Source organism: Sciurus carolinensis, chromosome 2 (genome assembly GCF_902686445.1).
Source record: "Sciurus carolinensis chromosome 2, mSciCar1.2, whole genome shotgun sequence".
NCBI lineage: Eukaryota > Metazoa > Chordata > Mammalia > Rodentia > Sciuridae > Sciurus > Sciurus carolinensis.
In genome coordinates, this window is record NC_062214.1 from 88,576,738 (window position 1) to 88,600,656 (window position 23,919).

Sequence of the window (23,919 nt, forward strand, 5' to 3'; positions counted from 1 at the left end):
CCATCTCGGCATGGTCCTATGTAATGGATGGCACCACTCTACACAGTGATCCTTTTAGGTTGTAGATCTATTATCCAACCAGGAAAAAGCATTAGGTGGGCACCCGGTAAATGTATGAGCACATACACTTAATGGAGATAAATTTCTTATACTAGGTTCAATTATTTTAGCCAATAAGATACTCCAAAGAAATGTTACAGAATATAAAAAATATATTAAAAGAAACATTTACTTAACTGTTAAATAACAAGGTATATTTTTTAAAAATTAAGGTTCACTGTATTCTTAACTATACTAAAATTAATCTCCATTTATTTGGGGACAAAACACGGCTTAAGACTGATAAATACAATGCCTGACATTTTACTCATTATTTGATTCCCCTTAATTTTGTTCCTGAAACACAAAGTAAGATAGCAAAAAATGTTATTCCATAAATTTTTTTGGTTAATATTATCTGAAATTAAAAGATTTTTAAAAGGGTGTTTATGTGTGGGGCTTAGTCTGATAGTTTGGGCTGATATAAACTGTTTTTAACAAAACTGCTTTCATTATCAAATGCTATGTTTATTCAGGATTTTTCCCTCTCATCAGTGGTTTTGAAATTCAACTCTTTCTACTATACAGATTTTTTTTAAAAAATTTGTTTTAGTTGTAGATGGACACAATACCTTTATTTTATTTATTTATATTTTTTTAAGTGGGCTGAGGCTGGAATCCAGTGCCTCACACATGCTAGGCAATCACTCTACCACTGAGCTACAATTGCAGCTGTACTATACAGATTTAAAATGCAAAAACATTACAACTCCAAAAGAAAAAAAATTTTTCATTTCCACCGTTTTAGGATTAAACTGACCTATTGACTATAGAAAGTAGAAAGGAAGTAACATCTGGTAAACCTTTATGATAAACAATCCACATTCCTAATGTATTAAATCAACATTTACAATGTAGAAATAACTAAAAGGTAACAATGTATTTGAAAAGAACAAAAAGTGAACTTAAATACCTTATGGAGGACCTCCTCAGCACACTTCACTTGAAATGCACCAGGCTGCATGTAACCATGTTAGTAAAGGATATCCTTTCTTCCAGGCTACCATTTAGTGTTAATTCAGAAAAATCTGTAACCAGAAAGACAGGAAGATCAAAATTGCTTAACACCCTGCTGATTTTTCTACACTGACTTTTGTAACAGCACAATATTCAAGAAGTTGACTGAATGGCATGTATCTTCTACTTTAAGAGAATCTATTAGATAAAACTTGGCCAAAACTCTGACACTGTCAGCCAGGATAATCCATTTAAGTATTAACCCTCTTGATGTATTTAAAATGTGACTGAACAATCTAAAATTTAAAGCAATTTTGAAAAAAACAGTATTTTTCATTTGGGAATCTACTGCTTTATTTCTTGTGCCACATAAACTAAGGTTAAATTGTCTTTTTCCCATCTAACATATATTTCAAAAAAGAAATACTTAGGATTTGTAGTCTTAGAGCTAGATATATATCCATTTTATTCTTCATCAGACTGTCATATTTTAAAAAATTTAAAAAGTCTAATATTTACATAGGATTAGGTCCACTTCCTTGTAGAGCAATATTTTAGTTTTCAATTTTCGCCATTATCTGTTATCATTTACGAGCACCCGCTGGGTGGGCAGCACTCTACAAGACACCATTTTTCTACACCATTAACTCTAAATCATCATTCTCTATTCTCATGGCAGCTAAAGGTGTATTCTTTTCTCTTAAGTAACCTACTTTTGATGTTAGCTGTTCTACTTAGACCATAATACCCATTAGGTATCTTAAAAAACTAGTTTTTGACTTAAGTGAAGTTCAATGCAATACAAAAATCTAACTTCTTAAAATGCATATCTCTAACAAAAAATAAATCATTATTGAGCTTTAATGTTTACAACTGGGGCTTTGTTTGAATAGCTCACAACTTACAAAAGAAGTCCTTCTTTAAGAATGTATCTTGTTTTGGCCCCAAAATCACTGAATAATTTCTAAACACTTTCAGAATATAGGATAGTATGAAGAGATTATAAAGTTTAAGCCAAAACTGAGTACATTTTCAAGCACACAAAATATATAATTTCTTAAGAATTCTTTATTCTGATAAAAGGAGTCACTGGACCCATTCATTAGCAAATTGTTTTAACATGCAAAATAATCTTCACCTTTTTTTGAAGTGACTTGTGTCAAAAAGATTCTAAAAGACATGTTCAGTATACTTTGCTTATTCAGCATCATTGGAAAACAGGTGTTTCACCTTGCATGAATTTTCTCCTAAGTTTTAAAATGGCACTTTTCACAACTATATCGCATATCCATGTCTTCAAAACTTTCTTCTAAATCATAAAAGTCATACATGTTTTCTTCCTCAAAATGAAAGATAAAGTTAAAATGTTTAAGTGAGTGGTTTTCAACCTTAGATCTACCTGGAGAACTTTGCAAATTATTGATGTCCAGGCTCTCCCACCAGAAATTCTGATTTACTTGGTTGGAGCAATAGTACTTTAATAGTTCCCTAGACGACTGTTAAGGACCACCTCTGCCATCACCATTACACAACTCTGGGCTCACATTTGGTTCTAGACCTCTTTGTACGTCCCAGCCTGTGTTTTTTGCTACAATAAGTAACACTACAATTAATAGCATTGTTCAAAGGTCTGTCTGTACATGTCTGGTGTCTGATTACATATGTGGAATATCTTGCCTAATGGAACTGCTAGGCTAAAGCACATGCTCTTTTACAATTCTAGTGGATATCACCCTCTAGAGGCTGTACAATTTTACACTCAAACTGGCAAAGTATGTGGTTTACTGCCTACTACCTCACACCCATACCGTCACAGTGACACTAAAGCTTTTGATCTTTGTTACTCTAACCAGGTAAAAAATGGTTATCTACATAAATTTGCATTTCTCTTTTTTTTAACGGGTAGGGCTGAACGCCTTTTATTTATTTTTTTAATTTTAATTTTTTACTGTGCTAGGCATTGAACTCTACCACTCTCAAGGCAAGCACTGTACCACAGACCTATATCCCCAGCCCAAGCACTTTTTTTTTTTGGGTGCTGGGGATCGAACCCAGGGCCTTGTGCTTACAGGGCAAGCACTCTACCGACTGAGCTATCTCCCCAGCCCCTCCAAGCACCTTTTAAGAAACATTCAAATTTCCATTTTGATAAACTGTTCATATTATTTGCCCATTTTTCTACTAAGTTATTTTTTATGACTTGAAAGGTTTTTTTTTTTTTTTTTTTTTTTTTTTTTTTTTTTTTTTAAATATTGTAGAGAATGCAGCTCCTTTTCTGAACACGGGCCATAAATTTCTTTTCCTAGTTTGTCATCTGTCCATTGTTTTTGCCTCTGGCATTTTTTGTCATGCAGAAAATTTTCTATTTTTAAAATTGACTTTCAATCTTTTAAAGTGCCCAAGTTTTATATCACACTCAGAAAAGACAAGGCATGATTTTAACTGATGGCTCCTGGAAAAATTCTTTTCATTTTTGGGGGACTTTTACAGTGAGCTATCTATACAGAGTCCTGACTGACAGAAGTTTCTAAAATAGATTTGGGGGAGAAGAATAAACATTGTCTGGAAATAATTTTGAAAGGTATCAATGAGTAAAACAGAATTATTTGTATTCCCAGCAGTGGCTGATTAAGGCCTCTGAATTCTTAGACTTTGTTAGAAAACTATGAGATTTGTTTTGAAACAATCCTAGCAATATCTGAATGTAGCTGTTCAAGACCTATAGGCGCAAGAAACAACTTCATCATAACCTATATGCCTGAAGATAAAGGTTTACAGATGCTGAAGGAGGAAGACTTATTAAGCCAGCTAATTACACAACTAACATGGACCATGGACGATCACTGACATAGTACAAGAAATTTTAACCCTTACCTTAGTCACAGAGAAGACACTAGGGCAGAAATAACACAACTTTAAAGAGTGCACAGGGTGGAGTATGAACTAGCATTTCCATCTTAAAACCTATTTTTACACCTATGTCCCTACATGAGGTCATGTGATTAGAGTTTCCCTACCCAGGATAAAAAGGAAAAGCACACTTTCATAAGCTGGGCATGGTAGTGCACACCTGTAATCTCAGTGACCCAGGAGACTGAGGCATGAGGATCACAAGTTTGAGGCCAGCCTCAGCAACTTAGCAAGGCCCTAATTTAGTGAGACCCTTTCTCAAAATAAAAAACATAAAGGGCTGGGGATGTGGCTCAATGGTAAAGCACTCCTGGGTTCAGTATCCAGTACCCCAAAAAAGAACAAAAAAATAAGCACTCTTTCATGATTATTATGCACTCAATTTTTCTAAGCATTACACTGGCACAAATGTCTGTCTGTCTGGGAGAATCAGTTTGTTTTAGCTCAGCCTGGGTAATTTAGTGAAACCCTCTCTTGAAAAAAAAAAAAAAAAGGGGGTGGGGGATGGGGATGTAGTTCAGTAGTAGAGTGCCACTGGTTTCAATTCCAAGCAATGCAAAAAAAAAAAAAAAAAAAAAGTGTATTTGCACTCAGTTCAGGAAAATTATTTAAAAGTAAGCACAAGAGCTGTACTAATAATCCCTTCCAGAAAAATTTAGTTTATTTTCACTTAGAATAATTTATCTAAACAGATTACAAATCATCTTTACCAGGTTTGTGAAAATTCAGATGATCTACAGGTGAACTGTCACTCAATTGCCAAACTGTTTTAACCTTCTTCTGACCGCTATTTATTTCTACTCTCCATTTCTGTGGCTTTTCTCTAAGACAAAAAAAAAAAAAAAGAAAGAAAGAAAGAAAAAGAAAAACATTAGAAAACAAAACAATGAACAGCTATTTTCTGTTTAGTCATTTATTGAAGTCCTTATGGGATAAGTACTGAAGAAGAGAAAAACAGGTCACAACTTCCATTCTTGAGAAATGCAATCAAGAGAGGAAAAGAAACAAGAATATAAATAATAATTTGACAATTCAATGCAAAAAACAAACAAACAAACAAAAACAAAAGCAATAATGAAACACTGTTAGAGGACAATAGAAGGCCAGAATCTGACTCAGACTGGGGACTGCAGAGTTGAGAAAGAACCCTCAGGGATTATGGCATTTGAATGAGTATAAAACAATGAGTTAATTGAGCAGACAAGGTCTAGGATGAAGAAATGACACATGCATGGGCAGCAAGGGGTGAGTGTGAAACATCTGAAGAAAGGCAATGAGAGCATCCCTGACTCAAAAGGAAGGTGGAGTATGTGGCATCACCTGGGCCAGAAAGGTAAAGCAGCCAGGCACAGGAGACCTTAAAGACCACATCAGGGCACGGGAGCACTGTCCTAAAGGTAAGAGGGAATCACTTAAACAGAAGGAAATCACAAAAGGATGTGTTCATTTTAGAAGATAACTTTGGCAGTAACATTGAGAAAGATAATGTTGGTAAAGAGAATGGTTAGGAAAGAGGATTTTACCACAGTCCAGTACGAAAGATACAGATGTAAAGAAAGTAATGATGATGTGAAGAAAGGGCTGAATTCAAGTGATACCAAACAAGGGCAGGACTTTGTAACCATTTATTTTATTTTATTTTTTCCATTTCTTTAATTGTGACTTGGTAATCATTTAAAGGAGGGAGTATAGGACAACAATTAGTGGAGAATAAGTCTCAGGTTTCTATTTTAGGTATTAGGTGGATATTAATGGTGGTCACTTGAAAGAAGAAATGCAGGAGGAAAAAGAGAACTAGGGACTTTTTGTTATTTTAACATTTTACTAATTTTTAACTAACTAAAATTGTGTGAGTATACAACATGATTTGAAATATATATACATTGTAGAATGGCTAAATCAAGTTGATTAACACATATATTACCTCATAGTTACCATTTTATTGGTGAGAATATGTAAAATCTATTCTAGTAGTTTTCATAAATACAATAATACATAGTTGCCAAGTTGTACACTAGCTCTCCAACAACTGGTTCAGTATTAGATTCTAGACTAACTACACAACACTGAAGCTGGGGATTCACATCTAATAGGCATTTAGAAACTTGGGTCTGAAGCTCAGAAGAAGCTGAAGACAGATTATAAATTACCATTAGCCCAGAGCAACTGAAGCCTTGAGTATGAAAGCAATCATCCAGGGAAGAGAGAGGTCACAAGAAAAAAGAGCAAACAGGAGAGTTCTGGTAAAAATGCACATATAAGAAGCAGGTTGACCAAGAACTTGAAAAAAGGATTCTCAGTTGGAGGTGGGCCAGAGAAGTAGAATTAAAGTTAAGACAGAATGCATGTCACAAAAACTAAGGAAAAAAACAGGTTTAAGAAAACTATAGTGCTAAACACCAAAAAGCCTATAGGTGCTTACTCAAGAGAAAACTGGTGGCATGCAAAGAGCTAAAAAAACGTTCTTTTACTGAAAAGCATCCACTGAATTTGGCAATGACTGGCCCTTGGGGACTGCTACCTGAGCTGTTTCAGGGGACGGATGGGGGTCTAAGGAAGAACTAAATAGAGGGAGGATATCAACTGTGGCTATAGTAAGAAAGAAACTTCAAGTATTTTCTATGTGGAGGGAAGAATCAGGGGAGATCATCACTTGTAGGAACCTCAGTGCCCAAGCAGATAACTAACCCATCACCTCAGCCTCACAGTTCCTACCTCCCCAATCCCATATTCTCCTTTCACTACCACAGCCATACCCTTGGCCTTGCCACTCTCCTGATCATTTTTTCCCCCAATCTGTCATTTCCTTTCTGGCTCTACTTTCTACTCTCTTCTGTGAAGAATTTCAAATTGAGAACAAAATGAAAACTAGAGGCTTGACAATCTAAAGACAGCTGATACAAGGTCTAGGAGAAAGAAAGGGAGAACTACTGGACTATGGACAGATGCAGGTTTCAGAGGGGAAAAGGTCTGGATTACAAGGTCCCCATGAGCTACAGACACCAAAATTGCCAGGAATCATGGCTGGACTTAAGGCAAAATTATTAAATTGCTTACCTTTGATATAAGTTTTTTATAGCAGCTGGTCTAACTGGCAGCTGAAAAATGTGTTGCTCATCAAGAGGATTTTGTTTATAGTATTTTATGCAGGATCTAAAAAAACAAAACAAAAATAAAAACCTCTTTTGGAAAAGAGTCATTTGCAATAAAGGCTTTCTTTAGAATACCAGAAACACTATACTGAGTACCACCTACTACAACATCAATAAATGATTTCAGAGCTGCAAAAATAAAAAACAAAATGGCATCTGCCCAACTAACTTAGGTTTTTTTTTTTTTTTTCTTTTTCATTGAAAGGAAATCTCAACATTCCCCTGTCTTCCCCCCCCCCTTTTTTTTTTAAACTGGGTATTGGATCCAGGGGTGCTAAGTCAAGCACTTTAAAAAAAATTAACAGTGGACATATTTCTCATAAATATAAAAACATGCTTAATATGCTTCAGTTGAGCCTAAGTAAAGGCTTAAGTTGGGAGAGAGCAGTATCAGAAACACAAAAACATAATGAGGTAGAAGAGAGACAAAGACATGCCCTCCATGGTTTGCAGAGTCTGGGGTATGAGTTAACTCAATTATACTATTGATCTTTAATGAAAATAATTCTTCTAGGTTCTGTAAAAACTAACAATTTCAAACCTTTCTCTTTATAATTGAGGCAAACTCTAAATTTGGAAAAGGTCCAATGGTTCATTTATTCATTGTTTGAGGCCTCTAATACATGTAAAACACCAGCATTTACATGTATAAGGATAATTCCAAATTGTTCTTAAACTGTTCAGAATCTCTAACTACAGCAATCCAACTGAAAGAAATCCAGTTTCTATCTGATTTCATCCAGTTATCATATAGATGGCTGATAATGATAAGTCTGACTCAGATTTATAGTGATGTAAAGAAAAGAAACAATATTTATTAAACACCAATTAAGTGTCAGGTACCTTATACACATTATATAATTTAATCCTTACAACACACACAGGAGGTTTAATAACCTATAATGGATCTAATGATCCTTTTAATAGATGAGGAAACAAGATTCAGTGAGAGGAAACTTCCTAAGAAGTTAAAAAGTGATAGAGTCAAGTGTCAAATCTGATTATTTTGACTCTAAAACCCTTTCCTTCCTATGATATTGACCTAGAACCATACTAAGGTGAAGACAGGGTGAACAGGTTCTATCCAAATTGGCAACAAAACCTACTTATTTTGGCTGCAGGTTTTCAGAAAAGAATACCCACATTCCTTCTTTGTTTTCCAGAACTAGGGATCAAACCCGGGGCCCTGCACATGCTAGGCAAGTGCTCTACCACTAAGCTACACCCCCAGCACTTTCAATTTTATTTTGAGACAATGCCTCACTAAGTTGCCCAGGCTTGAGATTCTCCTGCCTCAGCCCCCCAAACAGCTGGGACTCAGAAAAGAAGATGTTGCTACAAAGTAAACAATAAATACTTACTGCATTAAAGAAAAGAGGAGCTCATGCTGAAGTCGAATGAAAAGCATGCAACTAACTATTATTTCTAGAATATGGTGAAGTTTTTGAACACGATAAACCTGTTCTTGTATATCTACTGATGAAGAAATGAAGTATTCCTGGAAGGAAAAAAAGTACAAAAAAGAACTGAAACTGACCAAATTATGCTATGTACATATATGAATACATCACCGTGAATTTCACCTTTATGTGTACTTTTTTTTTTTTGGTACTTGGAATTGAACTCACAGGCACTTTACCACTGAGTTATATCTTCAGCCCTTTTTAATTTTTTTATTTGGAGACCAGGTCTCACTAATTTGCTGAGAGTGTTCTTGAACTTATGATACTCTTGCCTCAGCCTCTCAAGTCACTGGAATTACAGGTGTGCAACACCATGTCCAGCTCCCATCTTTATGTACATCTAGAAGCATTAATTACAAACAAAACTACAAATAAGTAGAAGGAAGACCAGTAAGGTAAAGGAAGGGGGATGGGGGAGGGGGGAGAGGAGGGAAAGATGAAGTGGAGTGGGGGAATTGAAATGGAGCAAATTATGTTCCATGCATGTACAATTACATAAAAAATGAACACCAGTATTACGTATAACTATAATACACTAATAAAAACAAAAAAGAAAAAAGTATAATCAAAACAGGGAGTTAAAGAATAAGCAGAATCTGTTGGGTGTGGTGGTGCCTACCTGTAATCCCAGCAATGTGGGAAGTTGAGGCTGGAGGATTACAAGTTTAAATTCAGCCTCAGCAACTTAGGGAGGCCCTAAGCAACTTAGCAATACTCTTCTCAAAATAAAAAATACAAAGGTCTGGGGATGTAACTCAGTGGTTAAGTGCTCCTGGGTTCAATTCCCAGTACCCCTACCCACCAAAAAGAATAAGCAGAATCTTTGCAAATATGGTGTCTATTCCTAACTCAACTGTAAATAAAGTCTTCACCAGGACTATTCTAAGCAAAAGATTACACATATTTTCTAGTAAAGACAAATCACAGAACTGCTTCAACAAGGGACCCAAGTGGGCCCCTTACTTCCCAGATGGAATGAATGGCAAATCCATAATTTCACTATATTTGCTAAATTGATGTAAGTATCCACCTCTAAAGATAGTAAACCTGAAGTGTTGAATAATTAAGCAAGTATTTTTTCTTTCTATCTTTTTTGTACAGGGAATGAACCCAAGCACTTAATCACCAACCTACAACCCCAGACTTTTATTTTTAATTTTGACACAGGGACTTACTAAGTTGTTTAGGGCCTTGATAAATTGTTAAGGCTGGCTTCAAATTGAGATCCTCCCACCTCAGCCTCCCAAAATCATTGGGATTACAGGCATACACCACCATGCCAAGCTAAGCAAGTGTTTTGATAAGATTCTACTTTCACTTATCATTGATAAGTTCGTATAGCCTCTTGGAAAAGAATATTGGCAATGTATGCCAACATCGTAAAAAGGTCACACCTTCTAATCCCATTTCTGAAAAGACAGCCTAAGGAAATAGTTCATGGTAAATATGGTAGGCAGGATTTGACAATAGCCACCAAGACTCAAGCCTCCAGTACACATCTTGTATAATTCATTTCCCTTGAGTTAGGCAAGAACCTGTAAACACTAAGGAATTTTACTGCCATGATTAGGTCACAAATTGACTATGAGTGTATCAAAAGGGAGATTATCTCTTGGTCATTATAATAACCAGATTAGGGAAGCCCTTCAGAAGAGAGCAAAGCCTTAGAGATGCTTCTGCTCACTCTGAAGGAACTGCCATGCTATGGCAAAGGCTGAGAGTAACCTCTAGGACTTGAGATTGATCCTGAGCCAATATACTGAACCAATACATTAAACTCACAATTGCTAAACTATGGAACCAATCTAGGTATTCTTCAACAGATGAATGGATAAAGAAAATATGATGTATGTACACAATGTAATGTAACTCAGACTTTTAGAAGAATGAAATTCTGGTATTTGCTGGTAAATAGATGAAACTAGAGACTATCATGCTAAGTGAAATAAGCCAATCCCAAAAAACCAAAGGCCAAAAGTTTTCTCTGATATGCAGATGCTAATTCACATTAAGGGGTGTGGGTGTGCTAGGGAAGAATAGAGGTGCTTTGGATTAGGTAAAGGGGAGTGAAGGGAGGGGAGGGGTATGAGAGTAGGAAAGATAGTAGAATGAACTGGACATTACTATCCTATGTACACATATGACTACATGACTAGTGTGATTCTACATCATGTACAATCAGAAAATAAGAAATTATATTCCATTATGTATGATGTGTCAAAGTGTACTCTATTGTCATGTATAACTAATTAAAACAAAACAAAACAAAAGAACATCCTAGCTGGGCATGGTGGCACACACCTGTAATCCTAGTGATTTGGGAGGCTGAGGCAGGAGGATTACAAGTTCAAAGCCAGTCTCAGCAACTTAGCAAGGTCTTAACAACTTAGTGATATCCTATCTCCCCCAACCCCCCCCCCCCCAAAAAAAAGAAAAGCCTAGGGATATGGCTCAGTGGTTAAGTGGGCTCAATCCCTGGTACCAGAAAAAAAATTATAAATTTTTTGCAAAATAATTCTTTAATACAAATGGGTTGACAAATATAAAACATACCTCCTTTATAGGGTTGAAGGCATTCCCTAACTATTCTAGATAGAGTTGTAGCAGTACATTGGCTAGGGCAGGATGCAAACATGTATCAGTATCAAAAATTTATAAATAATGAGAAATGACATTGAGCAATTAATTTTTCATCTGTCTTATTAAACAGTAATAGTTAAGGGTATCAAATGTCTTATTGATGTTTCCTAGAGCACATTACACAGACACTTATAGGTAGAAAGGCTGAACAAAAGAAAAACCAATTTTAGATTTAAGAAAACTCACCAAGTGATTCAAAGATGCAAGTTCCTGACCTATTGAGAAAAAAGACATATATGCAAACCAGTTTATTACATATTAAGGAACTTAAGTAAAATTTCATAGTTCATACATGAACGAGATGATCAAGCTAAATACTTCCTCAAAAAAGACCATTTTTTCTGGTATATTACACCATAAAATATATACTAATACTACTCTAACACTGATTACAGCTTGCTCTAATAAAAAGCACCAAGCATTGGGTGTTAAAACAGCATCTCATAAAAGGATTTTTAATTCACTAAACTCACGAAATCTCAAATGTTTGAACTACAAGCCAACAAACAGAAACTACAGTTATATTTAACATCTTTTCAAAAATGGCTCAGAGAAGAGAAATACTTGTTTAACAGTAATCCAGGGGCAAAGCCAGGACTACAAATGACTAGTGGCAAGTAGAAAGATAAAATGTGAAAATATCTATGAATGGTAACTGGACATGCTTTTTAATGTTTTGAGCTGGGAAAGGGACTTACCTACGAAAAAACTGATGTAATCTTTTTTTAGTTTGTCCAAGCCAATTTCCAAAAGCATTTGAAGTGGAACAGTCCCACTGAGAGAAACTGTTTCCATGGTTCCATGATAAGACTGATGAATGAGCTTACTTAGTAGACTGTTACTCCCACTATGGAGCTAGAAATCAAGAAATTTTATAAAACAATAAATATGCAAAAGAGAAGTAAACTGCATTAGCTATAAAATAAAAATTATAACCTTTCATTCTTCATCTCCTGACACTACAAACTGTTTGAATACATCGGTTTCTAAACTGTCATTTCTAGTTTATTTGTTGAAAAATTCAAAGCAACTAAGAAAAGAGTTTAAACTTACCACCCCTAAGTGATAAGCTTAAGCTGCAGGGGAAAAAAAACTGTCCCTCAACAGCCCAGGCATTTATCATAAGGAATTCCTGTATGGCTATGATATCCAATATAACTTGATAATTTGCAAATTAAAAGAACTATGAACTTATAGATTTAATGAGTTCTAAATGCTAAACAATTCATTTTAAACATATATAAAATGTGTCACTTTCCCACTATTTTCTATTATCTCTCTTTTAACTTTTATCACAATCTTTTTCATTTTTTAAATGCTTTTAGTTATAGATGGACACAGTACCTCCAATTTATTTCATTGACATATGTGGTGCTGAGGATGGAACCCAGTGCCTCATGCATGCTAGGCAAGTACTTAGCTGCTGAGCTACAACCCCAGTGCCCCCTTTTGCATTTTTTAAAATAGTTTCACCTGATTTGCACTCACTGTATACAAAAGAATCTTACTTGTAAATATCTTAAAAACACAGAAACTCTTTAACAGAAAATTACAAATAACCAAAATTAAAATACCTAGACTCACTAATGCCCAGCTAAGCAGAGCCTTTGCTCTGAAGTGTACCTCTGTTCACACCTAAGGTGGCCTTTTCTTTGTGGAGAGGGTTGCTGGGGATTGAACCCAGAGCTTCACACATCTATGAAAGTTTTTAACTTTTACAGTCATGAATTGACAACCAAGTTATTTAAAATTCCTGTTAAAGGAGGAATCTTTTTGTTTCTAACTTTTAACTTAGCTTTTCCTTCATTGTAAAAATGGTACAATTTCAGTGTGGAAAATTTGTTAAGTACAGAAATGTAATCTGAAAAAGTCACTTATAACCCTTCTGCCAGAGTTGACCGCTGTTAAGATTTTAGCATACTTGTTTTCAGATTTTTCTAAAATTTACATTTTTTTACAACTGTGTATACTCCTTTCTTTTTAACTGAACATTATAAGCATCTCTCCACATCATTTGTCGGCCATTATGTAGCTATATCATTATGTACTTTGCCATTCCATTAACAAGGGGAATTTAGGTGTTCATAATTTTTTGCTACAATACTGAAGTATGGTGACCATTCTGAAATATACAATCTTGACATATTTTTGTTAATGAGCGTAGGGTGGATTCTGTCCAAAGAATGAATGGTTCAAAGATCATGCTATATTTTGAGGATCTTAACACATCTTTAAAACTGCTCTTAAAAAGACTATCCCAGTTTTTATTCTCATCACTGATATGTGGAAATACTCAGACACAGGATAGTTAACAATGACAATATTAGTAGCTACAGTTCCTGTGTCCTTACCCATCATGCTATGTCACTGAGAATACATTCCAGCACATGCTATTCAACCTACCCATGGCTGTATATCACCACGTTGTAGATTCTGGATGATCAATGTGAAACATTTCACCAAGTCTTGATATGAAACCACACCTTCAAAACCAAGGCAGACACATTATTTTCATATTTCCATAGATCAAAATGTCATTAAACTTAAGGATACACAAATGAATTAGAAGATAAGAAACTGTACTTTAGAGATGTGGAAAAGGAAAAACTTTTAAAGGGAAAAAAAAAAAAAGAAAGATTTAATGCATTTCTAAGGTAAAACACTGAACTGAAATTGCCAGAAAACAAAATATTAAGCAAAATATTAAATACTTTTGACTGTTCTAATAATTATAATTTTATTAGGCATATATTTTTGTTCATATAAATATAACATAATCCAGGGGGTGGTACGTGCCAATAATCCCAACAACTGGGGAGGCTGAGGCAGGAGGATTGTGAGTTCAAAGCCAGCCTCAGCAACTTAACAAGACCCTAAGTAACTTAGAAAGACCCTATCTCAAAATAAAAAATAAAAAGACTAGGGATGTGGCTCAAGTGCACCTGGGTTCAATCCCCAGTACCAAAAATAAACAAACACATAAATAAAACATAACGCAAAGTCTAATACTTTAAAAAGCAGAATAGACTTATAAAATTGCTTTATCTTAGTATAATTCTTGAGCAGAACGTGCCAACATATTAGTAATGAATTTGATAATATACAAAACCAGATTTCCCAACTCAACTCACAATAGCAGAACTACAGAACCAACCTAATGACTTTCAACAGATGAATGGATAAAGAAAATGTGGTACATATACACAATGGAATATTACTCAGTCTTAATGAAGAATGAAATTATGGCACTTACAGGTAAATGGATGGAACTGGAGAATATCATGCTAAGTGAAATAAGCCAATCCCAAAAAACCAAAGGCCAAATGTTTTCTCTGATAAGCCTATGCTGAGCCATAGTGGGGGGTGGGGCGGTGGGAAAGAGAAGAATGAAGGAACTTTGGATTGTACAGAGGGGGGTGAGGGGAGGGGTGGGGTGGGTGAGGATGGGAAGGATGATGGATTGAGATGGACATTACTACCCTACATACATGTATGAAAAGAAATTTTTTTTAAAAAAATTATCACTGTCAAAAACTAAGTTAATGAAAAAAAATGTTAAAAAAAAAAAAAACACTTCCACATAGACTAGTAGTACACACTACATTATTTCCAAAAGATTTAAATAACGAAAAAAAACTTTAATCATGGTAGACACCTACTGCTGCTCATTTTACACCAAAGTTGTTCAGCAAAATCAAGATCACCCCTCACTGTGATAAGTCCGGACCTATCAACTGCAGCAGTGTCGTGCTTCACTGTCTGAAAAAGAAGTAAGTTTCAGAGAATGTCAGTTGGTTTATTTTTAAAGTGAAATAGCTTAAGTTTTTAAATGCTGCTCTGAGACACTGCAGATTTACTCAGTTACTCATGTTACACAGAGTAACATGAATATATTTTCTACACCTTTTCACTCACTGATATCAAGACAGAGACTTGAAAAACTAGAGTTAAAGTTGTTTTAAAACTATAATGCCTAGAAATGAGTATTCAGTTTTATTTCCACATGGTAATATTTATTAAATTACCTCAGTGTCCATTTTCCTTTTCATCAAAATGAGACCATATCTAGTTTTAATTAATAATACCTTATTATGGCATAATAACACATCATTTTAAAGTATATACTACAGCAATACCATTGTATAGTATATCGACATATTCATTTCTCTGTAACTGAGTAGCTTAATATATATGAAACTGTACCAGATCCATTTGAGATGAGACAAGGTAACAGCATAAACAAACTTCCAAAGCAATTCCAGTGTATATTTCTAACTGATAATAATCACTTACCTCTATGTCTTTTTTTGTAGAATCACCAAATCCATCCAACTTATTTAAGTCTAGAAAGTGGTGAAAGTTTATTAATTTGATTTTTGTTTTCCAGCTTTCCAAATTATTTTCATCCTAATCCTATTCTCAACTGGCAAATGGGAACAGTAGAAGTGTGCAATTTAACAAATTACCTAACTCTGCAGTGGCAGTAACAATAGATAACCATCAGGAAGGGGTGTGAGAACGAACCGAGGCAACATGAAAGTCCCTGACACACAATGTTGGATGCGTGGTAGGTGCTCAGGGTTACTATTTCATCAAAGAGAACTTCTATTTAAATATAGCAAGTGTAAATTCTCACTTAAGAAAAACAGGAGTGAATTAGGAGCTCCCCAGGGGCAATTTAGCAAGACATCTCAAAAAATGAAAAATGAAAAGGGCTGAGAATATAGCTCAGTAGTAGAGCGCCCTGGATTCAATCTTCAATACCCCATTCCCCGCAAAAAGAGTGAATTGGGAAGATAAACACCATTCAGAAACTCCTGCACAAGTTCAATAGCAGATTTTGCTTCCAGAGGCTCAAGCCATTCAGTCACACCAGTCTTCAAACCATCAGCCAAAACCTATGGGAGATTTTAAAAAGCTCAGAAGCTTGTGAGTAGAAAACAAAGCTCAATCAATAAGGATGTATTTAGTACTATTAATTTCAGTAACATTTCTTGAGTGTTTACCACATCCAGGCACTGTGGAAGTATGTTATTTAATCCTAACAAAATTCTATAGGTGGATACTACTTTTACTCTCATTTCATTGAGGCTAAGAAACTTGCTCAAAAATCACACAATTATGTAATTCCAATTAGAAAAGAAAAAGTCAACAGCACATGAAAATATGTTCAACATCATTAGAGAAATGTAAATTAAAACTAAAAGATACTAGTTTTTTCCCACTAGAATGGCTATAATTTTTGAAAGTTGACAATATCAAGTGTTGACAAGGATACAAAGAAACTGGAACCTTCATACAATGCTGGTAGGAATGTAAAATGGTGCAACCACTTTGGAAAATAGTAAGTTTGGCAGTCCCTTAAGAGGTTAAGCAGTTACCATATGACCTAGCAACTCCACCTTTGAAATGTGAAACATGTCTACACAAAAACTTTCATATGAATGTTCACAGCACCATTATTCATAACAGCCAAAAAGAAGAAACTAAAATGTTTACCAGCTGATGACTAGATAAACATAATGAGGTATATCTATACAACAGAATATTATTTGGCACTATAAAGAACCAAAGTACTATAGAAAGTATATTAGATTGCCATGGGCTGGTGGAGGTGGGAAGTGAATGCTAATGGGTGTAATGGGTACCAGATATCATTTAGGGGTGATAAAAATGTTTTAAAATTAATTATGTTGATGTACATCTTGGATCAATATACTAAAAAACACTGAAACATACAGTTAAAATGAGTGAATTATATGAAATATAATTTATATCTCAATAAAACTGTTTTAAAAAAGAAATGAGCTGGAGTTGTGGCTCAGTAGTAGAGCACTTGCCTAGCATGTGTGAGGCACAGGGTTCGATTCTCAGCACCACATATAAATAAATGAATAAAATAAAGGTCTATGAACATCTAAAAAATATTTTTAAAAATGAAAAGAAATGAGCAGGGCAGCAGCTGGATCATAACTGGCTTTATAGGCCAGGTTATTTTTAATTTCTACTGCATTAAAATGAGGCACCTTCTTGAGATTCAATCTGTTTGTTTGTTTTTTTGTGGTGCTGGGGATCGAACCCAGGGCCTTATGCTTGTAAGGCAAGCACTTTACCAACTGAGCTATCTCCCCAGCCCTTGAGATTCAATTTGTAGGGTAGAGCTAAAATTACTGAAACAAAATATTCTTGAAACACATACTTATTAATCTTTAACATCAATTAAAATTCCAGTTATCAATAGCAGGCCATTTGGAATAAACTGGAAATTGACCCACATGGAAAGGGTTGGGGGGACCAATCATATAAATAAAAAGCAAACACTCTGGTAGAAAATGGAAAGATTTGTAGTTTTTTTTTTTTTTTTTTTTTCTTTTTTCTTATTTTGAACATTTTTTTTTTAATTATTGTAAACAAATGGGATACATGTTGTTTCAAGATTTGTAGTTATTAAAATTCTCTTTAAAACTGTAAGTACAATTACCACATAAGTAAAACCAATCTGCCCAAATTGTTAAGAGTATTTAAAGCATACCTAAGATTTAATATAAATTTTAAAGAAAGAAAAAGTGATATCTGCAAATGTTTTTTATGAAAACATGAAAGTTAATGAAAGTTAAGAATTCCAGAAGGAAACTACTTACGAGGAGAAATTTCAGTTCTCTGTGAAGATGATTCAAATAACCTCTGAGTTCTCCTGATTCCACTTTAATATTCTAAAAAGCACCCCAAATCTGTCAGTTTTCATAGGCAATAGCTACATAAAAGTCTCAGTAACTTGCATGGTACACCAACCACACATTAAAAAATGTTATAAAGCATCAATGAACTGAAAAATTAGATCAGCACCTCATTTAAAGCATTTTACCCAGGCTCTGCCATCCTGAAACAGTAACCTAAGTCCAGGCCATTGCATACCCCCTCTACATGCCATAAGACAACGTTACCTACATGAACAATTGCCCTCCTCACATGCACTGCTGCTCTTCCACATGGAATTTCCAAGAGGACAGGTAAAAGAAATTTCAATCAATGTATCTCAAGACTAATAATAATAGCATTATCACACACCCAAAATAATCCAATAAATGTTCATTAGACTCCTAACTAAACCAGTAGAGCACTGTCCTAGTCAGAGGATAAAGTTTTACAAATTTAAGACCTTACAATTTTTTTAATAAGGTCAATATATGTAAATTCCTATTATAGGAAAAGAAAAACATAAAGAATTATACATAATCCTACCACCCAAGGGAATCACTGTTGACAGTATCCAGGTTTCTATGCATACATTTTTTAAAAACATAATTGAGATCCTATTGTATATACTATTTTGTACATTTTCTTTTATTCTTAATAAACATTTTCTGTTATTAAGACATTTTAAAACATGACTTTTTAAAGCCTGGATAATATTTCATAATGGATATCTATTTTAACTACTTCCCCACTGAACATTTCAGATTTTATTTTTAATATTTTAGAAAGAGCTGTATCCAAGATAGAATATCTTCTACACGAATTTTTATTAGCAATTTTATTTACTTTTATTTTTTGTGGTACTAGAGATTGAACCCAAGGGCCTTCTCCCTCTGAGGTATATTCCCAGTCCTTTCTATTTTTTATTTTGAGACAGGATCTCACTAAATTAGTTGCCAATGAAGGCTCTCAAACTTGTGATCCTTCTGCCTCAGCCTCCCAAGTGGCTGAGATTACACGTCTGTACCACCAGGCCCAGCCAATACCTGCATTCTTAAGAACAGAGGAAACCATAAATCATTTTAAGTCTCCATGTAAGAGACTTCATTAATCTAGAAAACTGTGGAGTTATGAGTAACTGATGGCTCAGTTCACTTGGCAAAACTTCCCCTGGATGCCCTGGTAAGACCCCAGGAGCAAGGCAAAACTTTCAGAGTTGTCCAGCCTCATACCCAGTGACTGCTGGAGCTGAAAGCATGCAGCCCCAGCAATGAGCAAGTAAACCACCATTCAAGGGCCTCATAAACCCAAGCACAAAATTGAGTCCACTCCTACCAGAACTGCAGTTGAAGAGAGTGGGGGAATTTGAAGAATCTCATCAACAGGACTCCAGGAAATATCCAAAGTGACTGTAGTTTGTGATGGGGTGACTGTATCATCCAAAACAGTGGACTTAAAGAGCTCATACTGAGCAAAGCCTTTGGCTGTTACCTGAAAAGAGAGCACCCAGCAGACCCTTAGCACTGTGTTTTCAAACAGCCAAAAAGACCATTTTTGCAAAAACTACTTTGATTCTTGTCCCAAAGGTTAAAAAAAGCACCTTACTCCAAACTTTCATTCCAAATAGAAAAATAAGACAGCTCTTTTTAAACCACAAACATTAGCTTAAAGGCAAGAAGGCACATATAGTCAGTCTTCTGTATCCATGGGTTCTGCACCAACCATGGAGCAAAAATATCATTTTAAAAACTACATCTGTATTGAATATGTACAGAATTTTACTTGTCATTATTTTCTGAATAATAAAATATAGCAACAATTTACAAAGCATTTATACTGTATTTGCTATTATAAGTAACTAGAGGTGATTTTAGGTGCAAAAGAGGATATGCATCAGTTATATGGAAATACTACACACCGTTTTACATAAGGGACCTGAGCAACTGAAAAGATTTTGGTATCTGAGAAGGTTCTAAAACCAATTCCCATTGATACCAAAGGATGACTGCATCTTAGCTGGTAAGATATGAAAATAAATTTGATAAATCTAGTCATTTCGGGAGTAAAAAAACCTCTTTTTTGGGGGTGGGGGGAACTGAGGATCAAACCCAAGGCCTTGCACATGCAAAGCAAGCATTCTACCATTGAGATACATTTAAAGTTTGAAGAAAACATTTAAATTAGGAGGGCAAGTGAATAACATTTTGAAAAAAGTGAAAGAGAAATACTTACAGTAGACAAGTGATGTCTTTTCTTGTGTGAATTTTTCAGATTTTCCAGACTTACAGAATAATTTTTATCAGCTATAGGACATGAAAGAAAGAAAAAAAATTAAAGGCACCATTCAAAATAACATTGTTAGAGATAGAAAATTATAATGTTTTAAATTGAGGATTATCATAATACTAATAATTATTGATATTAAATTTTAAAACACAGTGAGTGAAATGATTATTTAAATGTAACAGTGAGGGGCTATTCCTCAGCACCACATGAAAGTAAATAAATAAAATAAAGGTCCATCGACAAGTAAAAAAAACAAAACTTTTTTAAAAATTCAATAGCACTGACGTTTATTCATTCATGTTGTCACCTGAAATGATATCTGTTGCATTTAAATGCTCATTAATGTAAATGGCTGAACAAATTCATTTCAATGGATACTCAATATCCCACATAGTTAAGTCATTTCAACACAGTCTCATGACAATTCCCACATCAAAACAGTACTTTATTTTGTAAATTTTGACCGATTATTACTCACATTTTTTTTTCAGCTGTCAAGTGTACACAGTGAAAAATAATTTTAGTTAGATGGGTGATATACCCGGAAAATAAATTTCTTAAACTCCATACACATTTCAAAACTGCTGGGTCCAAAGTCCATTTATGAACTCCAGGGCTGCCATTGTCATGTGCAGCATATTAAAACTACACTATTTGAATAGCTTATTAATTCTGTATAAATTAGGTCAAGCAATGTGTCAACCTATAACAGACTGTGCACTTTAAACATGGCAAAATAGTCACTCTTTTGAAGTTTACATTATCATTTGATGTCAAACAACGAAGCAAATCCCAACAGTATATACAAAAACAGCTTTGCATTTACAAAAGATTGTTTCCCATACTGATTAATCCAAGCAGCTAACTCACTGGTTTATGCAACTTTATTGAATAAAAATAAATCAATTACTAGCAGACTATTAGTTGATCACTCATCCATTCACAACTTTCATCATTTATTCAGGGCTATATTAAAGAGTATATTGGAAGATAGATTAACCAATAGCTCCACGTCTCCTAACAATTTAAATGAAAATTACAAAATGTTTTGAGAACCTATTCTGGAATACAAAGGGTGTTTGACTTCCAATTTCCACTCTCTGTAGAACAATAACAGGTCATTCCTTTATTGACATGCATAAAATACCTCACTTTTTCTGTTCTGCTGATGCAATAAATTCAATACCAATTCTTTAGTCACATCAGCTATGAGCATAAAATAAATCATGAAACCTCAAATCTCTAACAGTGGAAGGTTTAAACAAGATGGATGCTGCTAGAATAATGCTGCTTCCTTTGATGTTAGAGCAGAGAGGAATGGTTTAGTCTCATAACCAAGTCAGAGTGAAGACTCTGGCCACATAATACACATGCTCCATTTTTTAAAAAAATTCTGACTCTCAGGCAACTGTTCTCTTGTAACTAATTTATAGTTTCTAAAAGCAGTTATTGTCCAAAGCTGGAAGAACTTAAAGTTGTCTCAGAAGAGCATGTAAATGAATGGAGGAAAGTAAACAAAAAATAAAAATTAAAAAAGATGAGGTCTGATAAGGGAGCAGCTGGATAATAAAATCAAAAAGGAACAGTAATTTAAAGTTTATTCCAGCTAAAAAATTAAAATAAAAATTAAAAAAAGTAAAAGTGAAACAAAGGTCAATACCACCATCAAAAATGTAATTAAAGCTGGGTAGGGTGGTGGATGCCTTAATCCCAGCGACTCAGGAAGCTGAAGCCCTAAGGAACTTAGTGAGACCATGTCTCAAAAATAAAAAAAATTTAAAAAAATATGATTAAATATCTACTATGAGATTGGAATTATTATGTTCAGTTCTTTATGCTCTAATACAAATTTCTGAAAATATACAAATATGAATCAAATGAAACATGAACAAAACAGGCATAACCTCCTGTCCAGACCTTTTTTTTTTCTGGAATCTTCCCTACATGCTGCAAGTTTAACAGTGGAGTAACTTCATGTAATTAACTGAAGTCCCACTGTGTGTACTTCCCCTTTAATATCAATTCTCAGTAAAAATCACAAAACACTAATTATACAAATAAATACAAAGAGTAAGCACTCACCTTTACAACTAACCACATATAAGACAATTCCTGTAACACTCTCATTTGTTGTGATTAGCTCAGCTCCTAGCCAACAGGTACTTTCAGGATCTGAACCATCACATCTAATCCAAAGGGGAGGAAGGGCAGTGACTGGCTGATTCATCTTCAAATGGGTCATATTAGGATTGTGAGCCATGGTGTAAAGTCCAATTAACTGCCTTGAAAACAAGAGTAAGAAGAACAAATATTAGGTAGATAACAAAATCAAGAATTTTCTTTTTGGGCTGAGGATGTAGCTCAGTAACACATGTTTAACATTGGAGAGGCCTGGGTCTGATCCCAGTACCATAACCAAAACAAAAGTGTTAGGCCTTGGGTTTGATGCCTAGAACTGCAAAAATAAACAAATAACTTTGATTTAAAATAAATTAAAAGTAAAAAATAAAAAATAACACCATGCCAGGTGCAGGGTGCACACCTGTAATCCCAGAGGCCTGGGAGACTGAGGCAGGAGGATCGTGAGTTCATAGTCAGCCTTGGCAAAAAGCGAGGCACTAAGGAACTCAGTGAGACCCTAAATAAAATACAAAATACAAAAATAAAAAATAAAATACAAAATAGGACTGGGATGTGGTTCAGTGGTTTAGTGCCCCTGAGTTCAATTCCCAGTACCCTGGCAAAAAAGTAACACCATACTTAGTCTCATAAAAACAACAATTTGGAAATGAAATAGCAAGATGTGTAAGTATACATATATGTATATTCACCCAGAGATGTGAGAATAAGGCACACCAACTGATCAAGAAACACAGACACAAAGTTAGAGTCCAAAATGGATGGGAGCAGCTACTAATGGTGAAGGGTGAGAATGGAAATCGGGTATGAGAGATCATCTAAAGAAATATAAGGGGCTGAGGTTGTAGCTCAGAGGTAGAGTGCTTGCCTAGCATGTGTGAGGCACTGGATTCGATTCTCAGTACCACATATAAATAAATTATTAAAATAAAGGTCCATCGACAACTAAAAAAAAAAGAAAGAAGTAGGAACCAATAAGCACACCACAAGACATTCCAAGTCATGTGTCACTTGGATACTTAAGGAAATCAGAATATGATCTCTGAATTAGATACTAATATTATAATTATGCTAAAATTTTCAGATTTTGATCACTATTCTATGGTTACATAAGAATATACTTGTTCTTAGGAAGTACACAGTGAAGTGTTTGGGAATAAAAGAATAAAGCTTTTTCAGTATACCATCTCCACTTCATTTTAAAAATTGCATTTGCATATGTGAGTGGTAGGCATATTTTATACATAGTTAAGCATATGCATATTCATAACATGCATATGTACACACACTATAAATATTTTAATAGTTACAAGTATTGTATTAAAAATGACAATATATAATTAACAATAGTTATATTGTTCTATACACATACATATACAACATATATACTGCTTTTCATGTATGGATCTACAAGGAGGGGGAGAGATTAAAGAGAGAATTGCAGCAGATTTAGCAAAATAAAATAATTGGTGAATTTAAGGGTACACAGAAATTCTTGTACTATTCTTGTAACTTTCTAAAAATTTGTAAGTATATAAAAACAAAAGGTTACCCACAAAATGTGCTTAAGTTTCTGT

The 23,919-nt window shown here is 34.6% G+C and overlaps 1 protein-coding gene across 6 annotated transcripts in view; it reads right to left on the bottom strand.

The window, feature by feature from the left end:
• Window positions 1–23,919, bottom strand: part of Zwilch (zwilch kinetochore protein) — a 33,608-nt gene that overhangs the window by 2,145 nt on the left and 7,544 nt on the right. For 4 of the 6 annotated variants that reach the window (XR_007106141.1, XM_047533887.1, XM_047533909.1 and 1 more), the window contains 14 exons: window positions 22,286–22,485; window positions 20,150–20,220; window positions 19,253–19,408; window positions 17,863–17,934; window positions 16,026–16,119; window positions 15,515–15,564; window positions 14,881–14,980; window positions 13,625–13,704; window positions 11,920–12,076; window positions 11,408–11,436; window positions 8,480–8,616; window positions 7,024–7,119; window positions 4,677–4,789; window positions 1,013–1,127 (listed from right to left, as the gene is read on the bottom strand). Coding sequence is in view for 4 of the 6 variants with exons in the window: in XM_047533887.1 (XP_047389843.1) it covers window positions 1,039–1,127; window positions 4,677–4,789; window positions 7,024–7,119; window positions 8,480–8,616; window positions 11,408–11,436; window positions 11,920–12,076; window positions 13,625–13,704; window positions 14,881–14,980; window positions 15,515–15,564; window positions 16,026–16,119; window positions 17,863–17,934; window positions 19,253–19,408; window positions 20,150–20,220; window positions 22,286–22,485 (1,444 nt within the window). In the remaining 2 variants the exon portion in view is untranslated. The remainder of the gene's footprint in view (window positions 1–1,012; window positions 1,128–4,676; window positions 4,790–7,023; window positions 7,120–8,479; window positions 8,617–11,407; window positions 11,437–11,919; window positions 12,077–13,624; window positions 13,705–14,880; window positions 14,981–15,514; window positions 15,565–16,025; window positions 16,120–17,862; window positions 17,935–19,252; window positions 19,409–20,149; window positions 20,221–22,285; window positions 22,486–23,919) is intronic. The other 2 variants (XR_007106144.1, XM_047533896.1) reach the window with 2 other exon arrangements.